Consider the following 16,601-nt stretch of genomic DNA (forward strand, 5'->3'; position numbering starts at 1 on the left):
AGTCCTGCCTGGCTTCGTAGGGAGCAGGTCCAGAGCATCGCCCGGGGACTCCGGGACACTCACACACACAGGAATGCACACACAGACACGCACACCCACAGTCTTCTCAGCTCTCCCCTGCCTGTGTATCCCCCCCCCCCCCCCCGCCCCCGGCTCAGTGACGCAGGTACTGGATGTGGAAGACATGGACGGTGCCGTCGCTCAGCGCCACGGCGAAGTGCCTGTCCCCGGTGATGGTGGCCACCCGGGCTCTCTCGATGCCGTGCCGGGTGGTGAGGAAGGGCCCCAGCGCCTCCCCGCCTGGCCCGAACGCCATCACCTTGTTCGGCTCCCGCAGGGCCACGTAGAAATGGCCCGTCGTCGGCGCAGACGGCCCCCGGCTGGCACCCCTCCAGCCGCTCCTCGCCCAGCTCCGCCAGCTGCTGCCCGTGGCCGTCAAACGCCACCACGCTGCGCCCATGCCAGTCCGAGGCCACGTAGCGGCCGCCCCGGCCGGCCACGAACACCATGGCCAGACGGTCGTGCCCGTCCAGGAAAATCTTCTCCACCAGCTCCCCCCGGGTGTCGTAGACCTCCAGGTGCCCTGCCACGCTCACAGCCACGGCGGCGTCCCCCTCCGCTGCCGCCGTGATGGCGTGGCTGGCCTGGGTGGGGCGCAGGGCCTTCTGCCAGACCAGGGCGCCGTCCCGCTCCGCCAGATAGAGCCGGGAGCCGGCGGTGTAGGCCACCCGGCTGCCCACGGCCGCCACGCTGCAGGGGGCCGCGACCCCGTGGACCAGGATGGCGTCCCGGAAGTCCCCCTGCAGCGAGAAGCACTTGAGGCTGCGGTTCTCCTCGTCGGCCAGGAGCAGCTCCCTAGGGCCCAGGGGGCAAATCCCCGTGATCCGGGGCCGGTGCTGGTCACCGGGGACCCCCTCCGAGAAGCTGCAGGAGAATCGGGCGGTGGGGAGCGGCCGGCACAGCGGAGGCTGCGGGGCAGGGGGCCGGCGGCCGCGGGGCAGGGGCTGGCGGCCGCGGGGCAGGGGCGTCATGTTGGCCACTCTCCTCCCCTCGGCCGTCCGGCTCGGCCTCGCCCAGGTCCAGCTGGAAGAGGCCGCTCAGGCTCTGGAGTTCGGCGCGGACGACCAGCCGGGGGCGCGGCCCCCCAAGGGGCTCCCAGCGGAAGCCCCGGAGCCGGCCGAGCCGCTGGCCGATCAAGGCCTCCAGCGAGACGATCTCCAGCGGCCGGCCCAGGGCCAGCACCTTGCGGGTGACGTCGGCCGTGCCGCGGGCCAGCTGCTCCTGCAGCTCCAGCTCGGTCCGGAGCAGGCCGGCCGCCTTCTCGCGCCCTTCCACGTGGCGCCGCAGGGCGGCCAGCACCTCCTCCAGCGCCGCCCGCCCCCGGGCCGCCCGCCCCGCCGTCTCCTCCACGCCGGCCAGCAGCTCGGCCACCCGGGGCCGCCTCCTCCAGCGTCTGGCAGGGGTGCTCCAGGTGCGGGCCCAGCCGGCACTCCCGGCAGATGGGGCCGGCGCAGGGCTCCTGGGCCGGGTGCTCGGGGCACCGCACGGCCTGGCGCTGCCGGATCTCCTCGTCGTGCTCCCCGGAGAGGTAGCCCTGCAGGCTCGCCAGCCGGTGGGCGTGGGTGAGCCGGGAGCAGCGGTGGCCGGCGGCGCAGGTCTGGCACAGGCTGTCGGTGCAGTCCAGGCAGCGGGAGACGGCCGGGCGGCCGTCCTCCTGCCCGATCAGCGGGCACAGGGCGCAGGTCAGCCCCGCCTCGCCCACCGGCCGCAGCAGCTCCGGCAGCCCGTTGACGAAGAAGTTGGTCTGGAGGCCGGCCACCCCCTGCGGCAGGGACACGTCCTCCCGGCACTCGGGGCACCGCAGCCCCGGCCCCTCGCCCAGCAGCCCCTCCAGGCAGCCCTGGCAGTAGGTAGGCAGGCAGGGCAGGATCTTGGGCCCGCGCAGCCGCTCCAGGCAGATGGGGCAGGTCAGGAAGTCGGTGGCTAACGCGTCCAAGAGGGACGGGGCGTCCGAGGCCATGACGCCACGGCAAAGGGCGGGGGAGGGGGGGTCGTACCCACGGGGCCTGGGAACCGGCAGAGACACAGCGGCAAGGAGTCTGCTGGAAGCACCTAGGATGGGTATGGAGAGTTACAGGACAAGGAGCCAGGACGCCTGGGTTCTCTCCCTGGCTCTGGGAGGGGAGCGGGGTCTGGTGGGTGAGAGCAGGGGGGGCTGGGAGCCAGGACGCCTGGGTTCTCTCCCCGGCTCTGGGAGGGGAGGGGGACTGGTGGGTTAGAGCTGGGGGGGCTGGGAGCCAGGACGCCTGGGTTCTCTCCCCGGCACTGGGAGGGGAGGGGAGGGGGGGCTGGTGGGTGAGAGCAGAGGGCTGGGAACCAGGACGCCTGGGTTCTCTCCGGAGCACTGGGAGGGGAGGGGGGGCTGGAGGGTTAGAGCAGGGGGGGCTGGGAGCCAGGACGCCTGGGTTCTCTCCCCGGCGCTGGGAGGGGAGTGGGGGCTGGTGGGTTAGAGCAGGCGGGGCTGGGAGCCAGGACGCCTGGGTTCTCTCCCCGGCGCTGGGAGGGGAGTGGGGGCTGGTGGGTTAGAGCAGGCGGGGCTGGGAGCCAGGACGCCTGGGTTCTCTCCCCAGCGCTGGGAGGGGAGGGGAGCGGGGGCTGGCAGGTGAGAGCAGGGGGGGGGCTCCAGCTCTGTTTGCAGTGGGGTGCGGGGTGCCGGGGGGAGCCCTAGGGGAGACGCAGCTGGGCCTGTGGGGGGCGGGGGGGGGAGTTACCTCAGCCCGGGCGGGGGGGGGGGGGCGGTTCAGGCCTCTCGACTCCCCGCAGTGCAGGCTCCGGCGTCAGGGTGGAGAAACGAAAGTGAAAGTGGGGTCCAGGGGCCGGGTGTTTCCGAGCCTTCGGTCCCCCAAACCCACATGGGAGAGCGACCCCCGGGCTGCCAAACACCGGCCCCCAGCCCCACAGGGCCCTGCCCCCCTCCCAGCCCCCCCGCACAGCCCAAAGCCCTCCCCGCCACCGTGGCAAGCTCCGCCCCCAGGCCCCCACACAAATCCACAGCCCCTAGCCCCACAGGGCTGCGTGCACCCATCATTTTGCCCCCATCCCCGGGCCTCAGTTTCCCCATTTGGGCAATGGGGGTGGCCCTGCCCCCCCCCCAGCCTGGTCCCAGCTGGTGGTCTCTGTGCTGGAAGAGCTTTGAGATTAACGTGGGGGGGGGGAGGTGGGTGCAGCTTTGGGCACCCGGCCCCTGCTGAAGGGGGTGAGCCCAGCTGTCCTCCCCGCGCCCCAAAATCGCAACCCTCTGCCCCGGCTCTGCACCCCCCGCTGGTGCTGGAGGGGAGAGTGCAGTGCGCACGGTTGTGTCTGGGGGGGGGGGTGCGTTTGCACGGCCGCATTTGTGTCTTCTTGTGCACGCACGTGCGGGCGTGTGTCCGTGCATTTGCGTTGCTCTGCGGGGATGTTTCTGCACACGGGGCTCTGTGGTTTGTGTCATGAGCGTGTGTGTGTGTGTCACGGGCTCCGTGGGGGTGCAGGCGTGTGGTTAACTTCTGTGTGCAGGGGGTGCGTGTCTGCGGGGGGTGGTTAGCCTGTCTGCACCTCCGTAGGTCTCACTGCGTGATGTTGCCGGGCGTACTTGTGAGCACGTGGCTCTAGGTTTTCTGCAATGTGCGTGGGTGTGCAACCATTTCATGTGTAGGTGTGGTTAGTGTGTCCATGTGTGTGTGCGTTACTGTGTGTCTGTGACCTTAGTGTGCGTGTAGACTTGCGTGCGTTCGTGCCACTGTGTCCGTTTGTGCGTGCGTGTGCACAGATATGTGGGTTAGTGTCCGTGTGTCCACAGACGTGTGTGTGTTACTGTCCCGGGGTCCCCGGGCGACGCTCTGGAGCTGCTCCCCGCGAAGCCAGGCAGGGCTCTGGGGGAGTCTCCCCTCGGGGAGCAGCCTGTCTGCAGGACACACAGCTCCCCCGGCCTCCCCCTTCCTGGGTCTGACCCCGGAGCCTCCAGCCCCCCTGCCCCTCCGTGCGCTTCCCCCACAGCGAGTCCACCCAGGCGGGGTCCTGGGGCAGTCAGAGGGTCCTGCCCCCCAACTCCGCAGTCAGACGGGACTCTCAGCCAGCCGGTAACACAGAAGGTTTATTAGACGACAGGGGACGTGGTCTGACACAGAGCTTGTAGGTGCAGAGAACAGGACCCCTCAGTCAGGTCCATTTTGGGGGGCAGGGAGGCCAGCGCCCCCTCTGGGCCCCCCTCCATTTCCCCAGCCAGCTCCAAACTGAAACTCTCCAGCCCCCCATCCTCTGGCCTTTGTCTCTTTCCGGGCCCCTGATCTCTTTGTTCTCCAACCCTTCAGCTGGCACCTTGCAGGGGGGAAGGCCCAGGCCATCAGGAGCCAGGGTGTCGGCCATTCTCTACACCTTCACACTGGCCCCCTAGGGCTCTGCCACAATCCCACTCCCTTATCCCCCCACCTAGAGACTTAAGAACTGCCTGGGGGAAACTGAGGCACCCCGACAGTATTCAGAGAACACATTAAGAACAGTCCCGCTCCGTCACAGTTACTATCAGTGTGGGCGTGCGGGTGTTGGCCTGCGTCCATGCAGCTCTGTGCGTGCGGCCGTGCGAGGTCTCTGGGTGCGGCTCCACGTTCGCACTGGGTCGCCGCGTGAGCCAGACTCCCCGGCTCCGTGCTTGCGTTGCTTGGGGGTGGGTGGCTGGCTCCTCGGGGCCACAGGGGTGGGGCCCGCGCCGTGGCTTCTCTGCGTCCCTCCGTGCGCGCAGGGCTCGGGGCGGGGGTTTCTCTCCGGGACGCTGTCGTGCCGCGTTGCACGTGTCCAGCGCAGAGTGTGCAAGTTTGCACACCCAGGTGGGCCACAACATCTGTCTCTCAGGGCAGCGCTGTCGACCCACCGGGTCTGTGCTGTGACCCTCAAGGGGTCCCGCTCTTCCGTCCCCCGCGGCCTCCAAACCCTCGGGGCGGGACCTCCGGGGTCCCGCCCACCTGCTCCTGCTGGGGAGGTGAGCGCAGCCGGCCTGGCCCACGGGCAGTGCCCTCGGGGGCTTGGCGTGCGGATCCGGCTTGAAGAAGAGCCACGAGAAGGGTCTGAAACCCGGCCGGAGCGCGGGGGAGCCTCCCGGAGCTTAACCCAGAGCCAGTCCAGGGGCGACGCGAGGCCGGGGCGAACATCGCCGTGGTGGGGGAGCCAATATTTAATCGCGGGCGCTGGCGTCCGGCACAGACAGCGTAAGCCCGGCCAGGGGGGCGGGACACGTTTGGCCAGGCAATGAGACGGCTCTCAGCGACCGTAACTCACCCCGGGACGGCCCCCCTCCGTCAGCCACATCTGGGCTGTGTTTCTACCCGCTTGGCGCTGGGGAGGACTTAGGGGGCAGGTCTGCGGCCCTGGGCGCTACCAGGGGGGTGGGGGTCAGAGCAGTGGGTCACAAAGGTGATGGCAGGATTCAGAGGGGCCAGAGCCAGGGTTCTGCCGGCACGATCCGCCGGCTCACCGTGCCGGTCTCTCTGCCCCCTTTTCCTTGGGGTCCCATATGAGCCCCCCCCGCGGGTCCTAATGCCCCATTTAATGCTGGTTCCCTCCACCCGCATCATGCCTCTGGCTGCCCTGCCCACGAACTTGCTCCTGTTCCATTGACCCCAAACCTACCCCAGCTCCCCCCGTAACCCCAAACCTACCCCCAAGCTCCCCTTGTAACTCCAAATCTATCCCCAGCTCCCCCCCGTAACCCCAAACCTACCCCTACCCCCTACCATTAGCCCCAAACCTACCTCTAGCTCCTGCTGTTAACCCCAAATCCACCCGCAGCCCCTGTCATAATCCCAAACCCACCCCAGGCCCCGCCGTTGGCCCCCAACCTCCCCCATCTCCTGTCACTAACCTGAGCCTGTCCCCTGGTCTCACCCCTTCCTCCCCTACTGATGGACGGGGCCGTGCCTAGCTTTTCTCCGAGAGGGTTGGTGGTGCAGCCCCCTGCTTGGGGTGCCCTGAAGCCTCCGCCAGCCCGGAGATGGGGCAGGACCGTGAGGGCTGGATCCCTCGGCGAATTGCCCTGGTCTGTCCGCTCCCAGTGAAGCACCGGGGGCTGTCAGGCGGGAGCTGGGGCCGGGGGCGGGGGTCCCTGCACAGCCAGGGTTATGCTCCGTCTGCGTCCCAGGGGCGACGGTCCCAGGGCGCGGGGTCCGGCTGAGACGCGTCGAGCACCCACCAAAACCCCCCTCCCCAGAAGCCCCTGCTGTCGGCCCAGACCGTGGGCTGTGGCTTCCTGGGCTCTCGGCAGATCCTAGCGGCACCGGCTGGGACCCGGGGGGCCCCCGTTGCGCCAGGCGCTGCACGGACCCCAAATACGATGTGGGTTCCCCCCACGCTCACCGCGGTGCTGGGTGGCCCGGCCCAGGGTTCAAGTCAGCATCGGTCGGCTGCACAGTGCTCCCCTCCCCCTGCTGGGCCCATTGGCCCCTGGGGGCCAGGCGGGGGGGAGGTGAGGTCAGTGCCCCCCCCGGCAGCGTAGGCACTCCGTGACCTTTGACCTGTAGGACTGCAGCCAAAAGTGCGGGGGGGGGAGAGAGAAGAGTTGTGAGACCTTGCAATGAAGGCGCGTTAACAGAAAAGTCGTCCCCCCCCCCCGCCTCCTCGGCGGGGGGCAGCCGCAGGATCCCCACCTCCCACACACACACCTCCCCGGGGGTCCAGCCTCAGGGTCCCCCCACACATTGCCCGGGGGGGCAGCTGCAGGGTCCCCCCCCACCGCCCTGGAGATCGAACCTCAGGGTCCCCCCACACATCGCCCCGGGGGGCAGCCGCAGGGTCCCCTCCCACCGCCCCGGGGGTCCAGCCGCAGGCCCCTGCCCAGCGCCGGGCGGATTCTCTCACCAGCAGGAGGGCGCCGCTGAGCAGCACAAAGGCTGTGAGGGCGACGATGCTGAGGGTGCCGCCGACCCGGTCGATTTGCACCTCGCAGCTGGCGCCCAGGTACCAGAACCGGCCACTCTCCGGGCAGCTACGGGGGGCAGATGCCGCGGGTGAGAACGGCCCCGAGCCCCTTCCTCGAGCGTCCCCCCCGCCCCCTGGGAGGGGCTCGAGGCAGGGCTTGGGGCCTGGGCGAGACTTCCCCGGCCAAGGGAGAAGCAGGGTGAGGGCTAAGGGTTACAATTCAGGGGTCAGGAGTTAGAGTTCGAGGCCAGGGTTGGGGGTTAGGATCTGAGGTCAGGGTCGGCGCTTAGGGTTCGAGACCAGGGTCGGGGTCGGGGTTAGGAGCAGACTCGGAGTTCGAGGCCAGGGTCGGGGGTTAGGGTTCGAGGTCAGGGGTTAGGGTTGGAGGCCAGGGTCAGAGTTGGGGTTAGGGTCAGGGGTAAGGGGTTGGGGGTTAGGGTTCGAGGTCAGGGTCAGAGTCGGGGTTAAGGTCAGGGTTGGGGTTAGAGTTAGGGGTCAGGGGTTAGGGTTCGAGGTCAGGGGTTAGGGTTCAAGGTCAGGGTCGGGGGTTAGGGTTCGAGGCCAGGGTCAGAGTCGGGGTTAAGGTCAGGGTTGGGGTTAGAGTTAGAGGTCAGGGTCAGGGGTTAGAGTTAGAGGTCAGGGGTTAGGGTTCGAGGTCAGAGTCAGGATAAGGGGTCAGGGGTTAGGATTAGAGGCCGGGGGTTAGGGTTCAAGGTCAGGGGTTAGGGTTCAAGGCCAGGGTCGGGGGTTAGGGTTCGAGGCCAGGGTCAGAGTCGGGGTTAAGGTCAGAGGTCAGGGTCAGGGGTTAGGGTTCGAGGTCAGGGGTTAGGGTTGGAGGCCAGGGTCGGAGTCGGGGTTAGGGGCAGGGGTAAGGGGTCGGGGGTTAGGGGCAGGGATCAGGACATAGGCAGGCTTGGAAGGATGCGAGTTTTCAATCGGTCAAGGCCCGTTTCACGGGCCCCCTGCGACGTTCCCCTTGACACGGTGCAGACGGGCCAAGCCTGCAGGACGCCGGCCGAGGGTCGAGGCGATAAGGCCGGGGGCCATGTGGCTTTTGACCAGCTGTGACCCTGACAGTGGGTGGTTTTTGACGGCTCTGCACCTCAGCGTCTATTGTCATTAAAACAGCGGCTCTGTCACCCTGCCGTGGTCTGATCCCCGAAATTTCAGGGATTCAATTCCAAGGCTGGACGGGACCATTATGATCCTCTGGCCTAGGATGGCCGGAGGTCCCGATATTAGGGGCTTTGTCTTATATGGGCAACCATCCCCGCTCCCCCGAAAAAACATGTCCCGAATTTTCACACTTGCTGTCTGGTCACCCTAATTTAGTCACCCCCCCACCCCCGTATCGCACGGGCCAGAGACCTGCCCCCCAAATAATCCCTGCAGCAGATCTATTAGAAACAGCCGGTCTTGGAGACTCCAGCCTGTCCCCGGGGAGAAATTGTTCCCGTGGTTAATAACCCTCCCAGTTGGAAATTTGGTGCCTTATTTCTAGCCTGAATTTGTCAAGCTTCAGCCTCCAGCGGTAGGGAGGGACCGGGCTATAGACCTCTGTCTGCTAGCGACCGAGAGCCCGTGAACGGATCCAAACAGAAAGAGAAAACGCTTACAAAGAGACATGGCTAGCCGCTGTCAACCTTGTACGTTTGGCCAGGCCTAGGTATGGAGCAAGGGTCGGGGAGGGTCCCCTCTGAGAGGGGAATGGGGGTTAGGGCACAGGGCCAGGGTGGGGAAGTCACCTCCCAAGGAAGGATACAGGTTGGGGTCATGGATAGGGCACAGGGCCGTGAAGGGGGAGTTCCCCAGCCAGGGCGGGACCCAGGCTGTGTGTGTCATTTCCCCGCTGTACGGGTGGGACCCTCTCCGTGGGGGTGGGTGGGTGACACTTACCGGCAGTGGGCGCCGGCACGGGACACCCGGCACTGCCCTGCGTTGCAGCCGAGGGCGCCCGGCGCCCCCCCGGTGCACAGGGAGATGCAGGTGAAGCCGTCGGGCATCGGGTGGGGGAAGAAGTGGGCGCTGAATTCGGGGGGCAGCGTCTGCCTGCAGATCTCTGGGGAGGGGAGAGGGGGGCCGGTGAGAGACCCGCCGGTGAGAGACCCGCCGGCCCCACCCCAGTTCTGGGGGTGCGACACCCCACAAGGGAGCGGGGTGGGGGGGCTCACCTGCACCGTTGAACTCTGCTGTCGTCTGGCTGGTCACCTTGGTGGAGGAAGGATTGAAACACAGAGCGCCTGCGGCCGGAGAGAGATGCCCTGGGTGCCCGGCCGCTGGGGATGTCCCGGGCAGCGAGGGGGCAAACTGCCCCCCTCCCGGCTTTGCCAGAGCGTCCGTCTGCCCGTCCTGCCCCTATACGCCCCGCTGTCTGTCCAGCCGCCCAGCCGCCCAGCCACCCCCTCCCCAGATACGTTCCTCTGTCCGTCCATCCGCCTAGCCACCCCCTTCCATCCCCCCTCCTCCGATACATCCCTCTGGCCATCCATCCGCCCCCGCCATCCTCCCTCCCCAATCAGTGCCACGCTGGTGCGGTCCGAAGCGTTGCCCCACCCAGGACAGGAGGGGGTCCCCTGCCCAGGCTCCCCCCCCACCCCACCGCTGGGGACTCACGCGAGCTGCTGGTGCAGACGACCTGGTTGCGGGCTGCCAGCCTGATCTCTTCCGCCAGCCGCCAGGGCAGGTCCTCCAGCGTGGCGTTGAGCCGGGCGGTGACGGGGACGGCCAGGGCCACCCTATGGGCCACCACGACACTGCCCGGCCTGGGGGAGCAAACGCCCGGGGGCCCGTCAGCCTGTGCCCACCTCCCCTGCCCCGCCTGCGGGGACCTGCCAGGAGAGAGTCCTGGGGGACCCGGGGGCTGCTCCCGCGGTGGGAGGGTCCCCCCATCCCCGGCCCGGGTCAGCCTCCGCCACCGCCCTGCATGTGGTGCAGCCGGGATAGCAAGGGAGCAGCACACACGTGTGCAAGGACACACACACATCCCTCCCTCTCTGAGCCAGCAGCCCGCTACCCCCTCCCTCTGCGGTTTTTTTCGACATGTCGGTGCTGGCGGGGGGTGAGGGGGACGGGACCTCAGCAGGAACATCTGCCACCCACCCAGGGGCGCCAGCGATCGGGGCCCGCGAGTGGTGCCGGGGGTCCCAGGTTTCTGACACTCACGTGAGCTCCAGGATCTCCAGGTCCTGAAAGCCCGGGATCTGGCTATAAACCGGCTTGATCTGGAAGGAAGGGAAAAGAGACATGTGTCACCGGCCAGGACTGCCCTGGCCCACGCGCACCGAGCTGGGGTGGGGGGAGCCCAGTGCCCGCAGCTTGGCCCTCACCAGCAAACCAGCGCTGGGAATCCCCCCGTCCCCGACTCAGGTCCATTCGTCCCCATTATACAGCTGAGGAAACAGAGGCAGAGCATGGCTCTGACCCCAGCCGGAGGCCTCTCACCCTGACAGCCCCTCCACCCCCCCGTGGGGGTTTCCCTCTCATCCCGGTTTCTCCCCCGGGGCTCACCTGCTGTGTGAACAAGGTGCTGAACCCTCGCCAGGCCGGAGAGGAGGCGTTCGCCAGGGCAGCGGTGAACTTGCGGTTAGTCACCTGCAGCGTCACGGCCATTGTCACGTTCACCTCTTGGCAGGGGAGAGGCCAGAGACCCCAGTGAGAACCCCCAGGAGCCAGGCGCCCACTTTGCACCCTGTGGGACCGGGACCCCCCACTACAGAAGGGATGTGGACAAATGGGAGAGGGTCCAGCGGAGGGCAACAAAAATGATGAGGGGGCTGGAACGCATGAGTTATGAGGAGAGGCTGAGGGAACTGGGATTGTTTAGTCTGCGGAAGAGAAGAATGAGGGGGGATTTGATAGAATCATAGAATATCAGGGTTGGAAGGGACCCCAGAAGGTCATCTAGTCCAACCCCCCCCTCGAAGCAGGACCAATTCCCAGTTAAATCATCCCAGCCAGGGCTTTGTCAAGCCTGACCTTAAAAACCTCTAAGGAAGGAGATTCTACCACCTCCCTAGGTAACGCATTCCAGTGTTTCACCACCCTCTTAGTGAAAAAGTTTTTCCTAATATCCAATCTAAACCTCCCCCACTGCAACTTGAGACCATTACTCCTCGTTCTGTCATCTGCTACCATTGAGAACAGTCTAGAGCCATCCTCTTTGGAACCCCCTTTCAGGTAGTTGAAAGCAGCTATCAAATCCCCCCTCATTCTTCTCTTCTGCAGGCTAAACAATCCCAGCTCCCCCAGCCTCTCCTCATAACTCATGTGTTCTAGACCCCTAATCATTTTTGTTGCCCTTCGCTGGACTCTCTCCAATTTATCCACATCCTTCTTGAAGTGTGGGGCCCAAAACTGGACACAGTACTCCAGATGAGGCCTCACCAATGTCGAATAGAGGGGAACGATCACGTCCCTCGATCTGCTCGCTATGCCCCTACTTATACATCCCAAAATGCCATTGGCCTTCTTGGCAACAAGGGCACACTGCTGACTCATATCCAGCTTCTCGTCCACTGTCACCCCTAGGTCCTTGCCTAGCCATTCGGTCCCTAGTCTGTAGCGGTGCATTGGATTCTTCCATCCTAAGTGCAGGACCCTGCACTTATCCTTATTGAACCTCATCAGATTTCTTTTGGCCCAATCCTCCAATTTGTCTAGGTCCTTCTGTATCCTATCCCTCCCCTCCAGCGTATCTACCACTCCTCCCAGTTTAGTATCATCCGCAAATTTGCTGAGAGTGCAATCCACACCATCCTCCAGATCATTTATGAAGATATTGAACAAAACCGGCCCCGATTTGATAGCTGCTTTCAACTACCTGAAAGGGGGTTCCAAAGAAGATGGATCTAGACTGTTCTCAGTGGTGGCAGATGACAGAACAAGGAGTAATGGTCTCAAGTTGGAGTGGGGGAGGTCTAGGCTGGATATTAGGAAACACTATTTCACTAGGAGGGTGATGAAGCACTGGAATGGGTTCCCTAGGGAGGTGGTGGAATCTCCTTCCTTAGAAGTTTTTAAGGTCAGGCTTGACAAAGCCCTGGCTGGGATGATTTAGTTGGGATTGGTCCTGCTTTGAGCAGGATACCTGATACTAGATACCTCCTGAGGTCCCTTCCAACCCTCATCTTCTATGAGTCTATAATGCTGGGTCTCTGGATCCCATGGGTCGGGCTGGCGTCTCTATCACGGGCGATGGTTAAGTCACGGTGGGAGGCTTTTCTGACCTCTAGGCTCTGGGAATTACTCGGGGGCTGGGCACTATGGGGCTCACAGCTGCTCCCTCCGGCCTTGGGGTCTAGGGAAACCAGCCCCGAGCGTAACTGGAGCATCCGGGGTCCTGTCCGCAGCGGGAAGTCGGTGACTGGGGGGGCTCCACCCTGAACTGGACGGAGCAGAAGGGCCCTGGGGTGACTTGAAATATCACTGACATTTCACAGCCACCTGAAGTCTTTCTTGTCTGACCTTCCTGGGCGAGGGGGTGGGGGTGTTTTTTCTCTTTGTTTTGTGGGTTTTGGTTTTGATTTTTTTGGTTCAAAAATTGGAACTTCCGGAGACAAGTGTTTTGAGTTTGGAAAACCAAAACTGGCCCTATTGGAAAACGTTTTCCCGCTGCGTGGTTAAAAAAAAACAAAAAAAAACAAACAAACCAACCATCGACCCCGGCACTGGGGATTGAGGGGGGAGCGGGGAGGCCTGAATATGAAACACAAATGAAACGTACGTGGCAACTTCGTGGAAAATGGGGAATTTGGGGAGGAGGGGGAATCAAAACGTTCCTGTGAATTATTTTTGTTTCCAGAAAAAAAGCCCTTTTTGGGGCCAAGGAAAACATTGGTTTTATGAAGGAGCCAATGGGGGCCCTGAATTGGGAGGAGGGGGGGTCCCAGCTATTATAAGCAGTTACCTGTCTACCTACCCACCCTCCATGCTGTCCCCATCCTTAGCAGACCAGGAATTAAACTGGTTTATCCAACACAGACAGGCCTGGGGTGACCAGAGCACAAGTGTGCGAAATCGGGGGAAAAAGGGGATTAGTTGTGTGTATAAGACAAAGCTTCTAATAATGGGATGGTCCCGGTAATATCAGGACGTCTGGTCACCCTAGGATCCAGGGACCAAACCTTTATTTTCGCAGGTGGGGGAGGACGGGCCTGGCTCGTGGCCTGGCTGGGATGCTCCAGTCTGGACTTCACTGGGCGCTCGGAGGGTGCGGAGCCGGGCCAGTTTAATCTGGACACAGAGGCAGACCTTCCTACCGACTTCGAGTGTGATGGTGCCCATGGCGAATTCGCATTCCAGCCCGTGGAAGAAGCGGGGGCATTTGCATTCTGCCCCGGTCCAGACCCCCCCGTTCTGGCAGAACCTGGTGTCCGGTAATTCACAGCGGGGGCCGAAGTAGCCAGCCGGGCAGAGGCACTCGGTGCCATTTGGCGTGCCACCATTCTGGCAGGGCGCTGAAAGAGACAAGCCATCATCCAGCGGCTCAGCGCCAGGTGGGACAGGGGCTGCACCTGACCACCCCAGCGCCCCCTCCCCAGCACCCCCAGCCACAGATAGCAAAGCACCGTACGGAGGCTGGTCATTAGCACTGGTACACGGGGGAGAGAACAGAGAAAGGAAGAGGCCTACCACCAAGAGACCATGCTAAAGCTGGGGAGAGAACCCAGGAGTCCTGGCTCCCAGCCCCCCCCCGCTCTAACCCACCAGCCCCCACTCCCCTCCCAGAGCCGGGGAGAGAACCCAGACGTCCTGGCTCCCAGCCCCCTGCTCTAACCACCAGCCCCCACTGCCCTCCCAGAGCTGGGGAGAGAACCCAGGAGTCCTGGCTCCCAGCCCCCCCGCTCTAACCCACCTGCTCCCAGCCCCCCCGTTCTAACCCTCCAGCCCCCACTCCCCTCCCAGAGCCAGGGACAGAACCCAGGAGTCCTGGCTCCCAGCCCCCACGCTCTAACCACCTGCTCCCAGCCCCCCCGTTCTAACCCTCCAGCTCCCACTCCCCTCCCAGAGCCAGGGAGAGAACCCAGGAGTCCTGGCTCCCAGCCCCCCCTGCTCTAACCCACCAGCCCTCGCTTCCCTCCCAGAGCTGGGGAGAGAACCCAGGTGTCCTGGCTCCCAGCCCACCCTGCTCTCACCCACCAGCCCCCCCCTCCTCCCAGAGCCAGGGAGAGAACCCAGGAGTCCTGGCTCCCAGCCCCCCCTGCTCTAACCCACCAGCCCTCGCTTCCCTCCCAGAGCTGGGGAGAGAACCCAGGTGTCCTGGCTCCCAGCCCACCCTGCTCTCACCCACCAGCCCCCCCCTCCTCCCAGAGCCAGGGAGAGAACCCAGGAGTCCTGGCTCCCAGCCCCCCCTGCTCTAACCCACCAGCCCTCGCTTCCCTCCCAGAGCCAGGGAGAGAACCCAGGAGTCCTGGCTCCCAGCCCCCCCTGCTCTAACCCACCAGCCCTCGCTTCCCTCCCAGAGCTGGGGAGAGAACCCAGGTGTCCTGGCTCCCAGCCCACCCTGCTCTCACCCACCAGCCCCCCCCTCCTCCCAGAGCCAGGGAGAGAACCCAGGAGTCCTGGCTCCCAGCCCACCCTGCTCTAACCCACCAGCCCCCCCCTCCCAGAGCCAGGGAGAGAACCCAGGAATTCTGACAGGAGTTAGGATTTACACCACAGAGGAGTCACTCTGATGTCACTCCAATCTGAATCTGCCCTGGGGCATTTGTTCTTAATGCACAACATAAAAATACATGGTATAAACGTGTAAGAGCAAAGGGTCCATATATGGCTATACGGCTCATCACAACCTTCACCGTATGAGACAGTCACCCACCTGCTGTCGTGGTGCTCCAGGATAGGGTGGGCGAGGACACAACAGTGCTTGTGCTCGTAGTGGGAGTGGTGGTGGTGTCAGTAAGGGATGGAGTCTCAGGTGTAGCTGTGGAGGTGGCGGGTGTAGTTGTCGATGGTGTAGCGGTGGTGTTGGTGGCGGGTGTAGCGTTAGGTGTAGCGGTGGGGGTGGTGGTGATGTCAGTCAGGGGTGGAGTGTCAGGTGCAGCCGTTGGTGTCGTTGTGGAGATGGCTGAGGTGTTGGTGGCGGGTGTAGTGTCAGGTGTAGCTGTGGGTGGTGTAGTTGGGATGGAGGTGAAGAGTGTACTGTTAGGTGTAGCGGTGGGGGTGTCAGTCAGGGGTGAAGTCTCAGGTGTAGCGGTGGGGGTAGCCAAGGTGGCGGTGGTGGGCACAGGGTCAGTTGTAGCTGTGGCGGGTGGAGTTGTCGATGGTGTAGTTGTGTTGGTGGCGAGTGTAGCGTTAGGTGTAACTGTGGTTGGTGTAGTTGGGATGGAGGCAGCGAGTGTACTGTTAGGTGTAGCGGTGATGGTATCAGTAAGGGATGGAGTGTCAGGTGTAGCTGTGGGGGTGGCGGGTGTAGTTGTCGATGGTGTAGTGTTGGTGATGGGTGTAGTATCAGGTGTAGCTGTGAAGGTGGCAGGTGGAGTTGTCAATGGTGTAGTTGTGTTGGTGGCAAGTGTACTGTTAGGTGTAGTGGTGATGGTATCAGTAAGGGGTGTAGTGTCAGGTGTAGCTGTGAGGGTGGTGGTGATGTCAGTCAGGGGTGCAGTGTCAGGTGCAGCCGTTGGTGTCGTTGTGGAGATGGCTGAGGTGTTGGTGGCGGGTGTAGTGTCAGGTGTAGCGGTGGTTGGTGTAGTTGGGATGGAGGCGGCGAGTGTACTGTTAGGTGTAGCAGTGGGGGTGTCAGTAAGGGATGGAGTCTCAGGTGTAGCTGTGGGGGTGGCGGGTGTAGTTGTCGATGGTGTAGCGGTGGTGTTGGTGGCGGGTGTAGCGTCAGGTGTAGCTGTGGGGGTGGCGGGTGTAGTTGTCGATGGTGTAGCGGTGGTGTTGGTGGCGGGTGTAGCGTCCGGTGTAGCGGTGGGGGTGGCGGGTGGAGTTGTCGATGGTGTAGCGGTGGTGTTGGTGGCGGGTGTAGCGTCCGGTGTAGCGGTGGGGGTGGCGGGTGGAGTTGTCGATGGTGTAGCGGTGGTGTTGGTGGCGGGTGTAGCGTCAGGTGTAGCGGTGGGGGTGGCGGGTGGAGTTGTCGATGGTGTAGCGGTGGTGTTGGTGGCGGGTGTAGCGTCAGGTGTAGCGGTGGGGGTGGCGGGTGGAGTTGTCGATGGTGTAGCGGTGGTGTTGGTGGCGGGTGTAGCGTCCGGTGTAGCGGTGGGGGTGGCGGGTGGAGTTGTCGATGGTGTAGCGGTGGTGTTGGTGGCGGGTGTAGCGTCAGGTGTAGCGGTGGGGGTGGCGGGTGGAGTTGTCGATGGTGTAGCGGTGGTGTTGGTGGCGGGTGTAGCGTCAGGTGTAGCGGTGGGGGTGGCGGGTGTAGTTGTCGATGGTGTAGCGGTGGTGTTGGTGGCGGGTGTAGCGTCCGGTGTAGCGGTGGGGGTGGCGGGTGGAGTTGTCGATGGTGTAGCGGTGGTGTTGGTGGCGGGTGTAGCGTCCGGTGTAGCGGTGGGGGTGGCGGGTGGAGTTGTCGATGGTGTAGCGGTGGTGTTGGTGGCGGGTGTAGCGTCCGGTGTAGCGGTGGGGGTGGCGGGTGGAGTTGTCGATGGTGTAGCGGTGGTGTTGGTGGCGGGTGTAGCGTCCGGTGTAGCGGTGGGGGTGGCGGGTGGAGTTGTCGA

General features: G+C 64.2%; 1 protein-coding gene and 1 long non-coding RNA gene across 2 annotated transcripts in view; one reads left to right on the forward strand and one right to left on the reverse strand.

The window, feature by feature from the left end:
- LOC125628743 (uncharacterized) overlaps positions 1-14,691 on the forward strand; it is a 36,111-nt gene extending 21,420 nt beyond the window's left edge. The window contains exon 3 of the long non-coding RNA XR_012666217.1: positions 13,082-14,691. This is a non-coding gene — a long non-coding RNA (uncharacterized LOC125628743). The remainder of the gene's footprint in view (positions 1-13,081) is intronic.
- Positions 126-2,021, reverse strand: TRIM56 (tripartite motif containing 56). Its single transcript, XM_075123741.1, is given in 4 exon segments — positions 126-356; positions 358-980; positions 982-1,444; positions 1,446-2,021. Coding segments are annotated over 4 exon segments (1,863 nt in total). The 5' UTR covers position 2,021; the 3' UTR covers positions 126-154.
- Positions 14,692-16,601: the final 1,910 nt, after the last annotated feature.

This window comes from Caretta caretta, chromosome 28 (genome assembly GCF_965140235.1).
Source record: "Caretta caretta isolate rCarCar2 chromosome 28, rCarCar1.hap1, whole genome shotgun sequence".
Classification (NCBI taxonomy): Eukaryota; Metazoa; Chordata; order Testudines; family Cheloniidae; genus Caretta; species Caretta caretta.